This window comes from Grammomys surdaster, unplaced genomic scaffold (genome assembly GCF_004785775.1).
Source record: "Grammomys surdaster isolate TR1022 unplaced genomic scaffold, NIH_TR_1.0 235, whole genome shotgun sequence".
Taxonomy (NCBI): domain Eukaryota; kingdom Metazoa; phylum Chordata; class Mammalia; order Rodentia; family Muridae; genus Grammomys; species Grammomys surdaster.
In genome coordinates, this window is record NW_021604680.1 from 1186640 (window position 1) to 1209542 (window position 22903).

General features: G+C 38.4%; 1 protein-coding gene across 3 annotated transcripts in view; it reads right to left on the reverse strand.

The window, feature by feature from the left end:
* The window catches only part of LOC114626443 (contactin-associated protein like 5-1), an 867232-nt gene that overhangs the window by 327928 nt on the left and 516401 nt on the right, over positions 1–22903 (reverse strand). For all 3 annotated transcript variants that reach the window (XM_028773852.1, XM_028773850.1, XM_028773851.1), the window contains exon 11: positions 2127–2233. In XM_028773852.1, coding sequence (XP_028629685.1) covers positions 2127–2233 — 107 coding nt within the window. The remainder of the gene's footprint in view (positions 1–2126; positions 2234–22903) is intronic.

The following is a 22903-nucleotide window of genomic DNA, read 5'->3' on the forward strand; positions in this document are numbered from 1 at the left end:
GAAGAGCGAAATTAAAGTCACAGAAAAACATCTGTGAAGTATACACTGTCTTAAGACCTTTCAAGAAGGGGTGGTATGAAATAAGACTTTGCAAATCACTATACTCTTTTACCCAGTGCCTTTGCTGAGGAGTAATCATGTAAATAATACAACTTATGGTGGTGGGAAGATGGTTCTGTTGGAAGTGCTTACACTACACAAACGTGAAACCCTGAATCTTGTCCTGAGAACTCGTATAAAAGCTAAGCAAGAATTCTGTGTGCCTGTGACTCCAGAAGAAGGTGGTAGATAGTCCAGATCTTCAGGTCTTGCTAACCACACAGTGCATCAAAAACAATAAGCTCCAAGTTAGCCCCCATCTCAGAAAAATACAGAGAGAAAATTGGCAACTGAAATCAGTATCTGGCCTCCACCCATATCAATACAATTGATCATGTGTATATACTTATGTGCAGACATACACACACACACACACACACACACAAACACACACAAGAAGCCACATCTTGTCAGCCATGACCTGTATCTTTGATCATTCATTCTGCTTCAAATTTCATTCATCTTCATGCATCTAATACAATCTACAACCCAAGAAATGAGAGAAGATGGCTTGAAAATTGAATAATAAACAAACCAGATAAGTCAGTCACACCATTACTGGATGTTTATCCAAAGAACCATATGTCAGCATCCCATAAACACTTGCACATCATTATTGTTTGCAGCACCTTTCATAGTAGCTAAATCATAGAACTTTCCAATGGCTCTGCCAGCAGAGGAACGGCTAAAGAAAATGCAGTTCATACACATGATGAAATTATTTTCAGTCCTGAACAAGGATGAAATTATGCTAACCAAAGGAAAGTGGATATATCTCCTGTCCAGATGTCCCAGCCCAGTTCCATTCTACTGTCTCCTCACTCTCTCTATCAGCAGTGTTCCACTCTAACTCCTGGGTCCTTCACAGTTTCTCCACAGAACATTACACTTGTGGATCCACTTCCTCCATTACTCCAAGAATCCTTCTTCTTTTTGTTTTCTTTCTATAACTTGGACACGATCACTCCAGGGCTTCAGTCTGAAGCTTCATGTATGCCCAGCATTGACAGATATTCATCAACGTTTATGGTCATTATTCTTGCTTTCTAGTCTCACTACTTCCCATAGTCTGAACATACTTTGCCTTTCATTGGGTGACATAAGTATCTGGCCAATGGTTGTGATCAGAAGAATGTTCAACCAAATTTTCAGGAGATGCTTTTGAATAAAACATAGTCTTATTTCTTCATCATGTGTTTCCTTCCTGTGGTCACAACAACATTCAGAAGTCACCTCTGCCATAATGAGAACAATACAACGAGCAAGATGGGCCGCTAATGTGATTTTATAGCGTAGCCATGTTGTAGCCTGAATGTAAAGTGTCTCCAATAAATTTGTTTTAACATTGATCTTTGGCTTGTGGTGCTGTTTGGAAAGGTAGCAGAATCTTTAAGAGGCAGAACCTCAGTGGAGGAAATGGGTGACTGGGGGCAGGACTTGAAGCTGTACAGCTTTTATATCATTTCTTACTTATTCTGTTTCCTCAGTGTGGATACAAAGTAATCTGTCAGGATTTCTGTTCTGTCTTCCTTATCTCTTGCCATGTCTTTGTCCTTTATGATGAACCATACCCTTCTGGAACTGCAAACCCAAATAAATCCCTTGTCTCTTAAGTTGTTTTGGTCAGAGTGTTCTTTATCATAGGAACAGGAAAATAGCTATGACAGACATCAAGCCACTTGTCACTTGACCAGTGATATATATGAGTTACTTGTTGCAGCAGTACAACTCAAGCCATCAAGACAATGCCTTTTGTTGCACAGCTCCCTACGTACACAGAGCACCATTCTCCCTTTCACTTTAGCACATATCCTACTTCACTTTGCCCTATTCTCATGAACTCCATAAAGTCATGTCTTATCTCCATGGTTTTCTCCTCCCTGCTTCAGTATTTGTGATATTGCACCCTATTTGATAATTCATGCTAAAGGAATAAACAGTGCCCAGACCATGGTGAACAGTCAAGGCTTCTACACTGTTTTCCTGGAGTTGTGCCCATACACTGTGGGCACACTGTATATACTCACAGTCATGGCAGGTAGCTCCTGTGTAACCAGTTTCACTACAGTTGCAGTAGAAGGTAGTCCAGGTTTGGATACAGTGTCCTCCATGTTCACAGTAGTTTGGCAAACACCTAATTGGAGGTAATAAAAAAAAAACTAATAAGCCAAGACAGTTAAAATAGAGAGGCAAGCAAAAGCATTGCCAGAAACACTGTGAAATGAAGCTGCTAAAGTCCTATAACTGTCAGAGTTAAATGATATGAGAACCATAGGAATGTCCTTCTCCTACTGTATAGTTGCGATCTCATAGCTAAATTACAACTTTGAGTGAAAGCTTCAGTGCTCTCACACAGACAGCTGAATGGGAGTGGGAATGGTATGTTTATCGAGGCACAAAAGTGCTGAAACTTACATTTGAAAGTATGGTTTCTTTTTAAGGAAATGAAATAGAAAACAAAAAACAAAAACAAACAAACAAAAAAAACAAACAAAAAACCAAACTAGCAATACTGGAGAGTACTGCCTATGTTTCTTTTCTTTTTTCTTTTTTCTTTTTCTTTTTCTTTCTTTCTTTCTTTCTTTTTTTTTTTTTTGAGACAGGGTGTCTATATATAGCCCTGGCTGTCCTTGAACTCATTCTGTAGACCAGGCTGGTCCCAAACTCAGAAATCTGCCTGCCTCTACCTCCCAAGTGCTGGGATTAAAGGCATGAGCCACCACTGCCCAGTTCTGTCTGTGTTTCTTTTTGGTGGTGGCCGGGAAAACTATCTTAATGCACAGAAACAGAACAGGGTTTAAAGACTAATGTCCTCTCAATTAACACACAAGGAATTCTACTTATTTAGATGGCTTTAGAGAAAGCCATCTCAAAGACTTTTTCTAGTTATTACATACCAGTATGCAATTCCTTTACCCAAATCCGAGTAAAGCACTTCACTTCCCCACCCCTCACTTTTCCCCATTTATATCTATCTCCCATATCCTGTGGAGTAGCACAGCTTTGGAAATTCTCTGCCAACACTCTTCTCTCATTTTGTATCTTGCCTTGCTTCTGAATATGTCATTTTTATGTATTTTTCTCATATTATGAGTATGAATCCTTGCCTACATATTTGTAGATAGATCTAAAAAGGGTGTTGGATTCCCTAGAAGTGATGATATAGATGGTAATGGGCCATCATGTGGATAAGTCAACTCTCTACAAAGTAATTTGTCTAGGGTCACTGAAAGAATCAATGGTGTATTTCTGTGAGAGAAAAGGCACATTTGGGAAATGAAAACAATCTAACATTCCTAGAATAATAAGGGCTGACTTATAGCAAGGTGCATTTGGGAGCAATGCACAGAGACAACAAAAGGTCATCTCAACATAGACACTTGAGTCCATATTTATATATAAGCCTAGTTTGCTTATTTAAAAAGGTATTTCATGAGCATAAATTTGAGATTCTTTAATCAGTTTATTTTAACTCCTGTTTTGTTTCTTTTCTTTACATGTTTGACACAAACTGATTATTTTAGAACCAAACACAGAAAAAGAATGTCATATGACTATAGAAGGAAACAAATTCTGGGTGTGGGTATTGGTAGTCTCAGACATAAATCTTTCAAGTCAAGTAGTCAGGATAAGGGTCACTAAAGCACTGGCTGCACAAGTATGAAGAATAGAGTTTGTATCCTGGGTGTACATGTAATACTAAATATTCCAGGCAAGCAAGATAGCCTTTTTGTGATCTTTTCATCCAGGAATCGGAGGCAAGAAACCTCCAGAGAAAGATGACTAGCTAGAAAACAAATTACACTCATTTTAGTGTCAAGTAGGAAACCCAACTCTTGATATAATATGTAAATCAATATACGAAGATATCCTATGTCAACCTCTGTCCTCCATATGCATACATGGAAAAAGGTGAACACATACACATCATGTGCCACAGCCCCCTCCGCCAACTGTTGTAAAACTTCTGAACAGATGTGGCTGCTCTATGCAGTTTTTTAATATAAATATATCAACTTTCTTGACTATTCAAAAGCCCAGATAAGCTAACAGTCAGTGTCTGACTAAAGAATATGGCAGATACACTGCCAGATATCTTGTTTCTGCATAAAACACGGTGCATAAGAGTTAAGGAGATGACCGAAAATTTTCAAAGAAAGCAGTAGGTATGGAAGGGTAAGAAAAATCAGTAACCATTAAAAGAAAAAAATATGGTAACTCAAAAAAATTTTTTCCACTTGAAAACTGGAGTTAGTCAGATGGTTCTGTCACTAGCTGTCCAAGCATGAGAACCTGAGGTTGAGGATTAGAACTAATATGAAAATATGTTGACTTGTATCAACAATTTTAGCACTGGAGAGTTAGAGACAAGCAGTCTTCTGGTACTGTCTGGCCAACAAGCATTATAGGCCTCTTTCGTTGCCAGTGTTATAATGTTATAGAGTTTACCAAACAAAACTACACCAAAACTTAAAGGATTTCTAGTAATGGTTTAATCAAGCCAACTGGAAGTATGATTAATGTCCATAACACCTGTGCTTATATAACAACAACATAATTTTCTTACACATAAAGTCCCATAATTCCAAAACTTCTAGCCTTCTCTGTAAGTCTTAGTTTTAAGATCAGGGAGATGATTCAGTCAATAAAGTATTTGCCACCTAAGCATGAAGGCATGAGATTAAATCTCCAAGACTTAGGAAAGGTCCCAAGTTGTGGAACAGGGCCACCCACTCATCTCCAAATTCTTAACCCAGAAGGGTTCCTGCCTAAAGGAAATATGGGGCAAAGTGTAGAACAGAGACTGAAGGAAAGGCCAATCAGTGACTTCCCAACAAGGGGATCCATCCCATAAACAAACACCAAACCCAGACACTATTGCAGATGCCAAGAAGCATTTACTGACAGGAACCTGTTATAGCAGTTTTCTGAGAGGCTCTGCCAAAGCCTGAGGAATACAGAGGTGGTTGCTTTCAGCCAACCATTGAGATTAGCATGGAGTCCCCAGTGGAAGAGTTAGAGAAAGGATTGAAAGAGCTGAATGGGTTTGTAACTCCATAGGAACAACAACATCAACCAACTAGAACATTCCAAACTCCCAGGGACTAAACCACCAACAAAAGAGTACACATGGAGTGACCCATGGCTCCAGACACATATGTAGCAGAGGATTTTATTGACTGGCATCAATAGGAGGAGAAGCTGTTGGTTCTGTGAAGGCTTGATTCATTCCCCAGTGTAGGGGGAATGCCAGGGTGGTGAGGTGGGAGTGGATGGGTGGGAGGTAGAGCATCCTCATAGAAGCAGGGGGAGGAAGGATGGAATAGGGGATTCTGGGAGGGGGTGGGAAAGGAGATAACATTTGAAGTGTAAAAACATAAAATATCCAATGGGAGAAAAAAGTTGGGCATGACATCACTTTTCTGTATCCAACATCTAAGGACATGGAGAAAAAAGATTTCTAGTTTTGGTGGCCAATTATTCTAGTAAAACGGGAAAGCCCCTGGTTCAGCAAGAGACTCTTCCTCAAAAAAATAAGTCAGATTTGGGAGTAGTAGTATGCTTTTAATCCATGCATTTGAAAGTAAGACAGAAGTGATTTTTTATGTCCCAACCGAGTCTACCTTGTACACCACACTGACACACAATCTTCCCCAGGACAAATATAATTTCTAGGTTGGTTGTGGACAATTCGAGTAACAGATAATATAGTAGAGGTCCAATTTCCTGAAGTTTCCTGATGTCATTGTTCTAGTTTCTTGAGCTGTGTTTGATGTTTCACAAAAGAAAGTTATAAAATGTTTCACTTAATAGGGTAATGAACACAGTGAAATAGTAATGATAATGCATGCTGTAAACTTGACCAAAACTAGAAACACCTAGAGACTGGACTCTGTACATACCTGTGGGAAACTATCTGGTCTGTGTTAATTGAGGTGGGAAGACTCACCCAGTGTGGGCAACACCATTCTCTTGACAGGAATCCCAAACCATCAAATGGAGTAATTGCTCTCACTCCTACCTTTGTCCCTCTACTTAACTGCAGTTAAGGAGTGACCAGCTCCCCAGGGCTGCTATCAACTATGGTTTCCCCAACAACATGGACTGTGCCCCTGAATTGATTCCTGGAATAAATCCTATTTCTTTTAAGTAGCTTTTGTTAGAGATTTTATTCACAGCAACAGGAAAGAAAGTAAAGCAATAGCCAAGAAGCTGCCGCAAGGGCAGCAAAGGCTGCTCTCCATTTGAGTCTTTTAGAAGACTAAAGACAGACAGTCTTTGAGAAATGAAACCTGAGCCTGGCCTTAAGCATCATGGCAAACACACCCACAGAGGACATGCTTACTCATAACCACTGTTAAGAAGAAAATGACACTGATAATCTTTTGGAAAGATCTATGGAGCTCTCGCTATGTATCTTTGACAAGGCTAGGCAAAAGGTTAGTCTGAATGAGGTCTAGGGAAAGTATTATAAAAACAAGAGTATTTAGGATAATTTATGAAAATGAAGGCTGCCACTTTATTCATAATGTGGAAAGGGTCACAAAAGAAATATAAAATTTTGTCTCCTCTTTAAAGTCATATCACCAAGTAATAGATCAAAATTAGTTGGTGACTACACACCATCAAAGTAGAAGCTTTTATCTTGATTGCAATGTTACCCTTGAATTACAGGCTTACCTCACAGCTTCCTGCTAGTCAGCACCACAGATACCTGTTCAGTCGCTCTGCATCTACAGGGAATTTACTCACTGTTGCTGATCTGTGCTTCTAGGGCCCTGTCAGGATGTTTTCTAATCTCTCATGATACTCATTAGGTGCTTATCAACTTAATGGAAGGCAGAGTCATTTGGGAAGAGGGAACTTCATCTCTGTCAGACTGTCTTCTAAGCAACTCAATGGTGTATTTTCTTATTAAATGATTGATGTGGAAGGACCCAGCATACTGAGCACTGTTTCAGCTCTGGGAAATTGGTCCTGGGTTATAGAGAAAAAAAAAAAGCTGAGAAATCCATGGGAATCAACCAGTAAGTCACATTCTCCCATGGACTCTACTTGATTCCTGTCTCCCAGTTCCATCCCTGTTTGAGTTTCTACTTTGGCTCTCTTCAGTGATGAACTGTAACCTATAAGTCAAACAAATCCTTTCCTCGCTTGCTTTTAGTTTTATGACAGCAAGAGAAAGCAAGTTACCTCAAAAGCTACTGTTAGTGATATGAATCCTGCTGTCTGTACCTTTGGAGGCTGCATGGATATGACCACTTTCTCCGACTTCTCTGATGCTATGCTAGTATGAATATCCAGGATTACTCACATGAACAGCTGTGGTTGTCAGGTAAGTAACACCCTTGACTTCTCTTTTCATATACCACTCAGAAGTAGAAAAGATGCTTTACTGACTTGTAGAAAAATACTTTTCTACTCTCTTTAGTAGATATCTTTTCATCAGCTAAAAGAAGCAGAAACTAGCCAAGCTGTCCCTGTTGACATGTCCTGCACCCATTTAACTCTTCAATTTCACCACTGTTCTCTTTTCTGTGTTTCTCTAGCCCCATTAACATCATGGTTGTCCCTGAAACTTATTAGGAATGCTCCGTTTTCAAATTTTACACTATTGCTTCTGCACACAAGACTTCTAGCTTCTAGATACTTAGACCCACTCCTGGCCTTCTTCTGTCTACTCAAATATCAACTTCTCAGTGAGGATTTTATTATCTTGCTATTTCAAATCATAACTTGTTGCCACTAACTGGCTCCAATCTTCGTTCTCTGCCTCATTTTTTTTTTAAAAACTAACTTTGTCTTAAGTATGTGCTATTAACAGAATTATTTATTTTATCTTCAATTATACATATGTGTGTGTATCCATATATGGGTATGTGTAAATGATTGTAGTCAGTCATAGAGGAAGCCAGAAGAGGGTTTTGGATCCCTTGATGCCTTAGTTGGAGGAAGTTGTGTGCTGTTTCATATAGGCTGTAGGAAGAAGATCCACATGAACTATTATGGCTATTAATTACGGAGGTATCTCTCCAGTCCCTACTTTTTCTTTTTTGTTTTAATCTTTCATTTTCTCTTCTTATGTCTTCTTCCCCGCCCTTCTCCACTCCTACTTTCTGTGCAAGTACTTATGTATGAGTTCATGTGAATGTGGACTTAGGCATGTGGAGGGCAAATGGTAACCTTGACTGCAGAAATTCCACAGTGTGCATCTATGTCTGTGTTTGTGTGTGTGTGTTTTGTTTGTTCATTTGGCTGGTTGGTAATTGAACAATTTGGGCTTTTGTTTCTCTGTCTCTGTCTGTCTGTCTGTCTGTCTGTGTGTTCTCTCTCTCTCTCTCTCTCTCTCTCTCTCTCTCTCTCTCTCTTCCTTAGATTTTGTGACTGAATCTTCTATTGGATTATGTTTATTAAGTAGGCTAGGCTTTCTTCCCTGTGAATTCCAGATATCTACCTTTCTCCAAGTCCCCATTGGATTACAAGTGTGTACCACCATATCTGGATTATTTTATCAGAGTTCTGGGCAGTAAACTCAGTTCCTCATGCATGCATGACAAATATTCTACCCCTGGGCCACTTCACCAGTTCTCATTCACTTTTCTCTAACACTTTGGAGAATGAGCATATCTGTTTATGAAGTTTAGAATTTGCTGTCAGTCCCTTTGTTATATAATCTAATCTCTATATCACACTGCTTGTTTACTATGTCACTGCTATGATTTGGATTTTTGTGTTGTTGTACTCCAGGGGTCTGCTATGACTAAATATTTTGCTCCCTTAGAGTGGTACTACTAGGAGGGGTTGAAACTGTGGTTTGGGGCCTGGTGGAATATCTCAGGTCTTTACTCTTAGGAGGTAGCTCTGATTTAAGCCCTTAGTTCACAGAGGAAACTGTTATAATAAAAGGAAGTCCAGTCTGTTCCTCCTTCAAACTGTACTCATTTGCTTGTTGTCACATGTGCTCTGGTATTGCTATCCAACACATGTGAAGATGCAGCCAAGAGGAAGCTCATATTGATACATCTGGAGTCAAAAAGCCTCTAAAATTACTTATTAAATAAACATCATTTTCGACCTTAGTGGAGTATGTTGACCATGTACACATGTACAAAAACAAAAACAAAAAAGGGGACAAGGGAATGAGTTTATCTGGTAGAGATGTTAAGATCAGTCTACAAACGGGCTTCTCCTTGGTGATACTTAAAGATACATATAAAGAGAGGCTGGGTGGGTCTGGGCCTGAGCACTGAGCAGATCCCAGGTGGCTGCTCTGCAACTAATCTCACAAAACCCAGAGGAAATGAGCCTCCCAGGAGCTGTATCCCGGGCAGCATCTTAGGTAAGGGGACAGCAACACCTGCCCCAAACAAGGAGTAACTGGGACCCACTAGGACCCAGGAATTCACTCCTGTCCCAGAGCACGGGTTCCTTCCCATCTGGGCCCAAGCACTGAGCAGATCTTGGGCCCCAGCTCTAACCCTAGTAGTAACACCCACCCCACACAGTTCTGAAACAACCAAGATAATAGGAAAGACAGGCTCCAGTAAGAGACAGGACAGGTAATGCTAGGGTGATCCGGATGGCGAAAGACAAGTGCAAGAACATAAGCATCAGCAACTCAGGGTACTTGGCATCATTAGAACCTAGTTCTCCCACACTAGAAAGTACTGAATTCCCCATATCACCAGGAAAGCAAGATTCAGATTTAAAATCACTTCTAATGATAATGATAGAGGACTTTAAGAAGGACATAAATAACATTCTCAAAGAATTTGAGGAGAACACAGGTAAACAGGTAGAAACTCTCAAAGAGGAAACACAAACATCCCTTAAAGAATTACAAGAGAACACAACCAAACAGGTGAAGGAATTGAACAAACCCATCCAGGACATAAAAACGGAAGTAGAAACAATAAAGAAATCACAAAGGAAGACTACCCTGGAGATAGAAAACCTAGGAAAAAAATCAGGAGTCATAGTTGCAAGTATCACCAACAGAACACAAGAAATAGAAGAGAGAATCTCAGATGCAGAAGATATCATAGAAAATATTGACACAGCTGTCAAAGAAAACACAAACTGCAAAAAGTTCTTAACCCAAAGCAGCCAAGAAATCCAGGACACCATGAGAAGACCAAACCTAAGGATAATAGGTATAGATGAGAGTGAAGATTCCCAACTTAAAGGGCCAAGAAATATCTTCAACAAAATTACAGAAAAAAACTTCCCTAACCTAAAGAACAAGAAGTCCATAAACATACAAGAAGCCTACACAATGCCAAATAGACTAGACCAGAAAAAGAAACACTTTCTGTTACATAATAATCAAAACACCAAATGCACAAAACAAAGAAAGAATATTAAAAGCAATAAGGGAAAACGGCCAAGTAACATATAAAGGCAGATCTACAAGAATTACACCAGACTTCTCACCAGAGACTATAAAAGCCAGAAGATCCAGGACTGACATCATACAGATCCTAAGAGAACACAAATGCCAGCCCAGGCTACTATACCCAGCAAAACTCTCAATTACCATAGATGGAGAAACCAAGATATTCCATGACAAAACCAAATTTACACAATATCTTTCCACATACCCGGCATTAGAAAGGATATTAATGGGAAAATTTCAATACAAGGAGGGAAATTATACCATAGACAGAGCAAGAAAGTAATCCTCTTCCAACAATTCCAAAAGAAGATAGCCACACAAAGATAATTCCACCTCTAATAACAAAAATAATAGGAAGCAACAATCACTGTTCCTTAATATCTATTAACTTCAGCTTAATAACAATTACACAGATTTCTACCAATATGTTATGGCTATGCAATAAATCAATGGACTCAATTCCCTAATAAAAAGACATAGGCTAATGGACTGGATACATAAACAGTACACACCATTTTGTTGCATACAGGAAACCTACCTCAGTGACAAAGACAGACAATACCTTAGAGTAAAAGGCTGGAAAGCAAATTTTCAAGCAAATGATCCTAAGAAACAAGCTGGAGTAGCCATTCTAAAACCTCCAGCCCGAGAACACAAAGGAGGGACTCATGGCTCTACCTGTATAGGTAGTTGAGGGTGGCCTTGTCAGGCATCAGTGGAAGTGGAGGGCCTTGGTACCCAATAGTTTGGATTCCCTATTGTTTGGGAATTGGAGAGCAGGGAGGCAAGAATGGGAAGATGATGGGAGCACACCCTCAAAGAAATTCCCAAAATTATATGGAGTAGATATAGTAGAGACAGACCACCAGAAGACTAGATTCCAGAATTCAAACAAAAAATATCTTGATACTAAAATTTGTTTTGAGAATTGTATATTGCAGAATACATAGCCTTGATGTATCTACTCATCAAGCAAGCTGAGCAGACCTGTTCACACCTCAGGTGTTCTGGAATCTCAGCTGAATGCAGTGAAGACACAAATTTCAGAGGGTTATCAATTTACTCATCCCCCTGCCCCTATTCTAATATCCCAATGCCCATAATTAGCTTGAAGAAGTTAATGAAGAGTCAGTGTTCCTATTCCCTGGGCTTGAGGACTGAGGTGGTTAATATTGGGCTATTTTTCTAGGGGAAAAGTAGTGGTTTTGTTGGAACAGGGAGGAATAGCTAGGATTTATTGCAGAGCCATAAAATATTGGTAGAAATCTGTATAATTGTTATTAAGCTGAAGTTATAATGTCTTAAATGGTACAAAATTTACTTTGATTTCAAATTCAAGGTTTTCATTGGTATGAGTTTCTTATTGATATAGAAGTGAGATTAATATTGTTAAACTCATAGGCATTGTGCCTATATAACACATTTAGGAATACAAGGCTTAGGCCCAGTCCTTCTGTAACATTATTTAAGTGATTTGAGATGGTTAGCCTGTGAGTTAAGGGCCTATAGCAAATTCATGGCTCTGAGTTTATTGTTAGGGTGTTTTTTATTTAGAAATAGCTGAGAGGAGTTAAAAAAACTACAGTCCAGATTGTCCTACATGGATAGTTGGCTTTCAAAAACATCAGAAGTCCACAGAATTAACATTACAAACATTTCTGTATTAAGGTTCATTTTGATTAGGGACCTATCTGCTCCTGACAGCTTCCTGTCTTGGATTCTAAGAATAAATTGAGTATCTTCGGAGTTACTCCAGTTGTGGTGAGACAGCCACTAGGTAAGACTTGCATCTTTTCATCTACAGACAAATTACTGTCCTGAAAAGGACACACTTGCAGAATAGTCGACTGATTATATCTGCCAAGGCAGAGTAATTAGCCCTTAATAATTCTGCATCACTAGGTCTGTCAGATGATCCTGGGCCAAAGATCGGATGCTCCAGTGTTTTGTAGTATAGGGGCTGTCCAGGTGTTCTGCCTGCTTTTGAATGCTTTGGCAATTTTGAATTTTACTGTTGAGTTCCAAAAAACTTGTCACCTAAGTATTTATAAATAAGTGTCCCAAAGTCGACCAGAAACAGAATATTTGAGTGTGAGGCAACTAAAAACATCTTTAGGGAAAATATCTTCCAATATTGATATACTCTTTGTAAAAATTTTACTATAAAAATGTACATTTTGCTATGACTTTCCAAAGAGAGTTCAACCACACTTGGTTGTGTCTCATTTTTTACCACACTTCTGTGAAAACACCATGCCCATGGTCTTGTGTGTCTCACTTTTTAATGAGTGCTTCACTTTTTCTTAATCCTTGTGGTTAATATTTGTTCTTAAAATATCCATTAAACTTCAATTCTACCTTATAAATATACATTTATATTTTTGACAATGGGAAGTGTGTTGTGAAATTCAAATTTTTGAATTCAACTAAGTTATTTTACTTTAAATCTCATCATCTTTAACTTATATCTGAATTTTAACCAAATGCTATTTTTGAGGGGTCTGTCTGTCCTTCTCAAATTATTTTGATAGAGACTACTGAATATAGGGTTTCTCAGAGGTTTATTTTACCAATAAACTCCAAATATAATCTTCACATATGTTCACAATCACACATGAAATATGGTCTTACTAGTACTGTTTTCCATTCTATAGGTAAAATGCATAAACACTCAGTGAGAGCAAGTCAAGAGCACAGAAGTCAGGCCTGTAACCTATCATGCTTGAACTGGCATGTATACTACCTTTCTTCCTTTACCTGTGCCAGTGATTCATCTTCAAACTGAGTTCTATTATTTGCTTACTAGAGCAACACTCTACCAAGGAGAAAGAAGAGAATCTTCCTAGAGATCACCAAGATTGTAATGATAGTAACTGAAGCTCTCAGTTTTGATTCAGTAAAGATATTTTGGAGGCTAGGGCAAACTATCATGAAAATTGAAGACATATGTTCCATCCACCAAACCCACTAATATACATAAAAATATTGGGGACATGTTGGCACATACTAGTACCCTAAGTACCTGGGAGTTGCAAGCCAACAACCCTAGCCTAATCTTTTAGTCCCAGGTCCCAATTCCAGTTATTCTCTCAAAAAAAGGAAAAAAAATGGGATGACACTCAAAATTGTCCTCTGGCCTATATACACAGATGCACATCCACCATACACACAACTGTACATATATGTGCACATGTTAATTCTATAAATTCCCTAAAACTGGAAAGGCAGAGTACAGTTTTATTTTCATGAGTGCTTCATTACTAATGTGAAGTCCTTAAAATGCAATGACCATAAGAAAGCCCCTGCTATATTCCTAAATTGTCTTTTTTTTTTCAGGTGACAGATCATTTTAGGTGTTTTATCTGAATTGATGTAGTTTCTCCCTTGTCCTAACACTAATATTAAAAAAAATACCACTAGGCTGTTTCCTTTCTGAACAACTATACAAGTAATTGCAGATCATATGAAGAAGCTATTAAATCTGAAGTTATCAGTGTTAAAACTATATACAATATTACTGTGGGTCATTAAGAGGCATATAAGAGTTCTTTATATTTAGCAATAATAGTAATAATAATAATAATAATAATAAAATTGTAGAATTTTACTCAATGCTGGACCACTAGCTTCGAGTGGAATGTTCAGTAAGTAGATCATGATTCATTCACAATGCCTCTCTGCTCTCTGAATATCTTTTCTGGTGGCCCTATGTGAAGAGGCAGAAGCTTTGTCAGTGCTCTGATGACATCATGTCCAAGTTTTCAACGCTCAACAAGTCAATCATGATCCTTATGATTTATTCAAAAAACGTTCTGAACTTAGTATCAAAATTAAAATAATCAGAACACAGTATTAATATTTAAGATGAAGAAAAGTACTGTACTGAAAGACATTCAGTCCATGTGAGTCTCTCTAGACTTAAGAATATATTTATATCTGTGTGCATGTAATTTCCATTTTTGAAATGTGGTTTTGTATTCCTTGCTTTTAAGAAATTCACTATCACTTTGTGTGTTGCTGGGTGATTGTGCAAACATGTGAGTGTGAGAGAGATATATGTATGTGTGCTTGGTTTTATGTTCATGAGGGTAAGTATGAGGGAGCTTGTATGCATATGTGATGTGTGTGTATGCATATGAAATGTGGATGAGTCTATGTCCACATATATGTGTATGGTTGTATGTGCATAAATAGGAGTATGGGAGAGGTATATGTGCATATATAATATGTGTGCACATCTGTGAGTTTTATAGAGATATGTGCACATATGTGTACATGTTTTTATATGTATGTCTGTGAATTTGGACAGATGTATGTGAAAATGTGTGTATGTGTGTTCTTCAGGTAACATTCATCATGTTTAGTTTTGCTTTATTTGTTGCTTGTTTATAGTTAATTTATCTTTATTTATTTTACTCTCTACCTGGCCTGGAGGTTGCCAAATAGCTAGGCTGGCCAGCCAGTGAGCCCCAGTGATCAATCTAGCCCTATATCCCTAGAGCAGGGTTTACTTACAAGGTACCAAACCTCGCATCTTTGCACATGGACCCTGGGTATTAAATTCAGGACTCAGTACTTGAAAGGCAAGCATATTCCCAACTGAAACAACTCTCAACATAACTATTTATTCAAAAAACAAAAAAAACAAACAAACAAAAAACAAAAAAAAGAGAGAAGGCTGTCTCTATTTTATCTTCAGATAACAAGTAAAATTGCAAACACTTCTGTTAAATCCTGCTCACTAGGGATATAAACCAATCATTCAGCCAATTGTGGCTAAGGAAAACAATTCTATTTTTCCATAGGCTGAGATCTCTTTTGCCTGCCTGCCTCTCCCTCTCTCTCTCTCTCTCTCTCTCTCTCTCTCTCTCTCTCTCTCTCTCTCCCTCTTCTCTCTCTCCCTCTTTCTCTCTCTCCTCTGTTCTCTCTCTACTCTGTGGCTATATGACTTTCTGTCTCTGTTTCTGGCTCTCAGGCTCTCTTTCCCTTGCATTCACTGATATTTTGTGATCTGTGATGTGCACTTTCTATTGATCTGTAATTTATAATGTTTATTTTCTCATTTTAGGGCTTAAACGCTAATCACAAAGATTTATTCAATTATTCTCTTGTGGAGAACTGCAAAAAGAATCTCTTTGTAGATTTTATATTAATCCACTGTTTTCTTTTCTCTCTAGCTCTGGCATCACTAGCTAATACATAGATTCATGTAAGTCTAGGGCACAGAAAAATACAGGCTTAATCAAATTAAACAGAGTTTCACTATGGGTTTTGGAATTACCTGGAGCTTGCTACATAAACAAGGCTGGAAATGGGCGCACAAAAATTTTGTCTGCCTTTGCCTACCTTGTGCTATGTCAGCAGGTGTGTCACAGCAGTAGATTCAATATCACTTAATATAAGCAAGAAACCTTACTAATCATGTGTTCTACATATAAAAGCCACGCCTTATGCCTCCAGACCATCCACAGCAATCACCATTCTGGTCCGTGTTTCTGGTCCTAAATCCTAATCTCATCCTAATCACAAGAAGCACTTCTTCCCTTCCTGTTGTTTCTGTACTATGTGCAGTTTTAAACCAGGCCCATGTGTTAGCTTTTTGTCACTGTAAAAAAAATACTGCAGGTAAGCACTTAAAAAAGGAAATTATAAATTCTCTTTCTGTTCAACATGGTGAAAAAGCTTATATCAGGGCAGCCAGGAAGCAAAGGGAGAGTGGAGACAAAATATAATTCCAAAAGCTCCACCTCCAGTGTTCTATTATCTTAGGCCACTAGAAGACTAACCATTCAATGAAGCAGCCATTTAAGACATATCTCTCATCTAAAGTGTAAAATCTCAGAACAAATTTCCTTGCTACTGCCAGAAGCTTTGAAGTCTTTCTACTTGCTCTGCCTCTGCTCCATGAATATCTTAGTGAGGTGCTAGCAGTGTGGCTGCATTTTCAAAGCATAGGCTTGACCTATAAATCTACTTGAGAAAAGAAAATGGTCCAGAAGGAATGTACAAAAAGATGTAGAAAAGTTTCTGCAAAATTACTAGCAAGGATAACAATTTTAAAATGTAAAATATAACTAAAAGGTAACATGAAAATACAGTCTACCATTGGGGTAGTACAAATAGTAGTGCATCCATACTGTGGAGGACAGAGGCAACTCAAATGAAGAGGTGAATCTGAATGTAAGGAAAAGAGAATGTGTCCCAATGGACACCTTACTAGTAAGTTAAATACTCTATTTGGACATGGCTCAGGAGGCAACATCACTTGCAAAGGCCTGGGTTAAATTTTCTAGCACCAGGTAAAAAGCCAAGTATGCCTGAGTTTGCTTGTATCCCAAGGACTGTTGGGTATAGACAAGTGAATCTATCAGCTTAGCTGGCCAGCTTAGCCTAACATAAAGCTTCTGGTTCAATGAGAGACACTGTCACAAATTGTGACATACAAAGAATGATAAAGACAGTCATATCCTGCTGTGACTTCCACATGCACATCACATAGGCACAGTCACCTATACACTCACATACATGGGTTACACATGCAATATGAAAAATAAATGTGTTGTTTTGCTGTTATGATTGTTGTTGATATTTATAGGAGTAAGACTTGTAAAAACAAAATTCTTATATATTAACAGTGATTACGTGTGAGAAAAGAAAGTGGTTTGATGTGTCATTGTGCTACTGAGAGTTAAACTTTAGGATCTCATAAATGCTTGGCAAACATTGTGCTATTTTCTCAGCTTTAAAAAACTAGCTTAACATTTACAAATATCTGTACCATTCATCGTATTTTACAGTTAGTCTGAAAGTCATGTGTTTTATCACAACAGAAACTCCGATATGAATATATCCTTGGAGCATGGAAAAAGTAATTGTAGAATATATTTAAGCAAATTAAGATAGATACAGTGTAACCAGTAATACTCAGAATACTGAGAGGCCAGGGTTGTGTATGTAGAAGTCATTGGTTGATATTCATACAGCCAATTGTATTTTGTTTGTATGTGTATTTTTATACGCACATGGTGTGTGAATTTATGTGTATGAATTTTTGCTTATATATGGATACATATAATAGATGTGTACTTGAGGGCATGAGTAAATATTTATACAAGCATGCAAAGGCCAAAGGTTGACCTCAGGTGTTTTCTCTCAATGTTTACAAACTTATTGAGTAAGGTCTCTCAATTTGACCCAGAGATGGCCGGTGCTGATAATCTTGCTAGGCATCTTTCTCCACTTCACTTATGCTGGTATCACATGTGACCTTTCATCCCCACCCAGCAATGGTGTTATATAGGTGTAGGGGATCCTCATCCTTGTTTATCAAGAACTTTATGTACTGAGCAATCTTTCCAGGCCTGATTATGCATTTCTTATTTTGTTATTAGATGACAGTAAAGAGAAACATATGCAAGTTGAAAATAGTCCCATCTTGGAGATGGAAATAACTGGAAAAAATCTAAGATAAGGGAGGTGGCATTGTGCTTGAATAGTAGGGCATTGAAACTACATGACAGTCAACATTTAAATGGACCTCCCAGATAAAATATGGGGCTATTTCCCTGGCTCAGTTCCCATAGCAACCACAGACAATATAGTGGAGTTTCCCTTTACATGAAAACCTCAAGGCCTAGTGAATCCCTTCATTTTCACCTAGACTAGAGCAGGCATTCTTATCTATTCTGCTTACTTCCATGATGTCTAGAAGTAAAATTAAATATGTAAGGCTGGAGTTCCTCTGGAATGAAGTGCATCTGGTAATATACTTTAAATATTCACCATTCATTAGGGTCCCCTGTTGATTGGTGAAAAAACTTTAAAGACACTTGTAAACATTAACATGACAGGTTCTTCTGTCTAAAGAAATAAGCACAGTGGTTAAGTGTTTGCTCATGTGTCTGCTCTAAAGAGCAGTCATTCAGACAGATAACTATTAACATCTACCATGTTAATAGTTAACCAACACTCCCCTAAAATCCTCAATTTGAAGGTACCTAAATTAAGCCATTTGTTAAAGAATTAATCACAATAGAAACACTCTGTTTCTACAAAAACACCAGGAAATAGCTCCTTACTGTTAATCCCCATTGTCCAGTTTCCATAACAGACTAGACAGACACTACCACTCTTGATAAGCTTTTAATTTCCAAATGATCAGATGGTTGATGCTCTACAAGACTTTTTAAGTTATGTGAGTGAATATGTGTCTGTGAGCATACACATGTAATTGTGGATGCCTGAGAGGACTAGAAGAGGGTTTTTGATCCCTGGTGTCGTGGTTACAATTGTGAGCTGTCCAGCATGGATGCTAGGAACCAAACTCTGTTCCCCTGCAAGATCAGAAAGTGCTCTTAACTACTGAGAATGTGTCCAACCCCAGAGCAATCCTCTGTAGATTAATCTGTGTGTATGTGTACTTTATGTTCCCCCTTTAAAGAATTAATATTCCTTCTCTATGCAGTTTAAGGTCAAATTTGACTTCTATATTGTTTCCTTAGAGACCAAAGAACAAAACATTTCAAAAGTCTTTAAAAAGGCAAGCTAATTAATGTAGACTGTTTAATGATGCTCACACATTAAAGATCAGTTAGGTTCCCTTCCTTAGTCTTATAGCATTAATTAGCAGCCAACTGCATTCATCTTGTTTTGGTCAGATAGCTTTTTCACAAAAGCATTTGTAACTCATTTCTGTGCTTCTCCAGTCTACCAATTATCCTCTTTCTCCTTTACCCCCCACAGTTGTGTCTTCGTGATAATTGAAATATGTTGTAATTACAGCAGATGCAGATATTAAAGAATTAAGTGACTAAAAGAACATGTCAGAAGTCAGTTTCCAAAATTTCCCAGGGTATGGTTCATAGCAGAGAGTCCCACTGTGGATTGTTGCTGGGGAAATCCTCAGATAATGGGCATGTGCTGGTGGTCAAATGAGCCTGTAAGCTCATCAGTGATGCTAATAACAGCACTGAGGATTACAGTGCTAGGCCTCAAAGAGGACCCTCTAAGACATTCCCTTCATTGGAAGCTACTAACCACTGGGCAGTACTCCTTTCCAGTGAATAATTAAAGTTTATAATCTATGTATTACCCAGGAGTTTTTAAGGCTACGTTTTCAATGCAGAGAGCATTCAGGATTAGAGCTATCAGCATGATTCACTCCAGTATTTCAAAACTAGTAACAAGAGAAGAAGGAGTAGGACCAAAAAAAGTATATCATTTTAAGCTAGGATAGGAAGGTAGGTTTATTTATCTGGATCTGGCAGGGGAAGGGTCTCCAGACCACAGGGTATGGATGAAGTCTTGCTCGGCTGAGGATCAACACGATTATCAACATTTGGTTGAAGCATATCTTCTCACTCAGCTACAGGCTGCAATTTTGTAGGAAATTCAGCATAGACTAAACTCTACTTACAGTTAAAATCAGGCCCTAATTTCCTTTTGCTCCTCTAGTGGCTCAACATTCTTGGATTGAATTTTATCTAAAGGATGTCCAGAGCTGCCCCATAACTCAGTGATTTAAAATGGGAACAGAGGAAAGAGGGAAGTGTTCCTCAGAAAGACGTTAAACAACAAAATTATAAAAGCTTCTAATGATTTATCTTTCATGTTTATGTGCTCGTGTGTGTGTGGGTTGGGGGGTCTTTGGATCTATTGAAGCTGAAGTTACAAAGAGTTTCTTGTAGTGGATGCTGGGAATGGAACTCAGGGCTTCTGGAAAAACAGCATGTGCTTATGGTCCCAGTTTCATGCAAAAATTCCTTAACACAGCTACTTGATGTGGGTGGTACTCTCTATGATCTTAGATCCTGGAGTGAATAGAAAGAAGAAAGTGAGCTGAGCACCACCATCCATCTCTCTTTGCCTTCTGACTAGATATAATATCATCAGCTTCCTTACTGTTTTGCTACTATGCTTTCCCATCCAGCATAGGATCATCAACTCAGGAGCCTTTCTATTTCACATGCTTTGTCAGGTATTTGGCAGAGCAATGAGACAACTAACTAAAACAAGTTTCACTGAGGATGCATAGGCAACAGAGGTCTTCAAGTTACCAAAATGCTTTCCTTTATAAACTTCAGATCATCAGTTAGATGAAAGGCAAAATGCTCAATGTTTGAGCCCATTTCTAAAATTACAAACTCTGCTTAAAATGAAGAATCTGATGAAGGATGGCTTAATTGTCCATACAACCTAAAACCTCCAGGGAAGAGTTTCAATGAGAAATCACCTTTTTTGCTAGATGACCATGGACATATCTGTGGATAGTTGCTTTGATTGTGTTAATCAAGCCTAAAAACAGCTGAATCCATTCCTTGGCATTGGTCACTAAATCATCTAAGAGTTGAGAAAAGTAACTGGGCAGTAGTTATGAATGTGTTTGTTTCTCTCTGCTTTTGACTATAAGCTTGATATGAAGAGTTGTTTAACCACCTCTTGCCCTGCCTGCCCTTCTGTGAAGGACTGTCACCTGGGGCTGTGAGTTACAATAAACCCTTTCTCCTTGAAGTTGTTTTGGTCAGGATGTCTTATCACAATTACAGTGGAATTATTCTAAGTCCCTAAAAGAGTGGGTCCAGAGAGGAATGCAAGTTGAGATGGTTCCTACATTTCTTTTTTTTTTTAATTTTTCCATTTTCAAAAGTTTTTATTTTTAATCATAAATTATTTTTTCCCATTGAAACAGTTTACATCAATGGAATCATGTGATATATGGTCTTTTGCTAAAAGAATCTCATTGGTTAAACATATTTTGAGATTTATAATTTTTTTACATAACATTACTTTATTCCATTTTACCAAGGATTCATCTTTTAAATTGTGTAAAATGTATTTACATATTTATACACATTTCTATCTGCCACCCAAGCTACTAGATCCCAGATTTCTAGAAAATAGAAATTTTCTTTACTTCCTTTTACTCCTCTTCCATCTTGTTTTTGTCTTTGTTCAAATCTAATTTCAAAAGATTTAACCTATTCTTTTTTAACTTTTAGAAAGCAATTTTACACAATATGTTCATTGTGTGTTTGGGAAAAACCCTGGAGGCGTTTAGAGTAAGCTTCTCTTACCTTCACTATGGATTTTGGAACTTTCTGGCCCATATGTTTTGGATGGAAACTATGTCACATTCACAAATCATGAGTCACAGGTTTTGCTGGAGCTCTCGCAGGTAGATTATACACAGCAAAAGTATGACTTTTCCCCATTCCCATCCTAGCAAACCTGGCCATGGAACATTCTCCTGCTACATGATCTTTGCATGACATAAGAATGAAGCAAGAACAAGGGAAGGGGTGAACATTAAATTAGAGCAATGCCATGTTATTGAGAATAAGAACATTGACTTCAGTCCTTATCATGTTTCTACAAGGAATATACCCCATTCTCAGTGTAAATTAAAGAAATAATCAGATCTACTTTAAAAGCCTTCAACCCAGTCTTATTGAAAAATAACTGCTGAAAAGTAAGAACTCTTGGCAGAAGAAAACAACTTATCTTTGCAAGTCACAGTGTTCTTAATATTCAGCAATGGAAACACAAAAGCCAAATGCAATGCTAAGAGAACAGTGTGCCTCTCACATGCACAGAAGTCTTGGTTTTACAAACCAAGAGAACAAATATGGAGACAAAGTGTGGAACAGAAAATGAAGGAGGAGCTGTTTGGAGACCATTCCAACTGGGTAATCATCCCATATGCAGTCACCAAAGGTAAACGCTGATATGGATGTAAGGAAGTGCATTCTGACAGGAGCCTGATATAGCTGTCTCCTTAGAGGTTTACCAGAGTCTGACATATTCAGAGGTGGATGCTCACAGCTATCCATTGAATTGATCAAAGGGTCTCCAATGGAGGAGTTAGAGAGAAGGAGCTGAAGGATCTGAAAGGGTTTGAGCCCCGTGAGGAGAGCAACAATACCAACCAACCAGAGCTCCCAGGGTCTAAACCACTAGCTTGGGAGCACATAGGGAGGGACCCATTTCTCAAGCTGTATATGTAGGGGAGGATGGCATTGTTGAACATAGGTGGGAGAGGAGCTCCTTGGCTCTGTGAAGGCTGGATGCCTAGTGTAGGGGAATTTGTGGGTGGAGAAGTGGGAGTGGGTGGGTGGGGTCACATTCTTATAGAAGCAGGAGGAAGGGAAATGGGAGAGGGGGTTCCTGGGTGAAGGGGGGGAATGGGGTAAGAGGATAACATCTGAAATGTAAATAAAATATCCAATTAGAAAAATCACTGTAATGAAACACCATGATCAAGGCAACTTAAAGAAGAAAGACTTTGTCTGGAGCTTACAGTTTTATAATATGAGTCCATGACTATCAGGGTATGGAGCAGGGCAGCAGGCAGGCTGGGCCAGGAGCTGAGAGTTTACATGTTGAAATAACAACCACAAGGCGCAGAGAGAG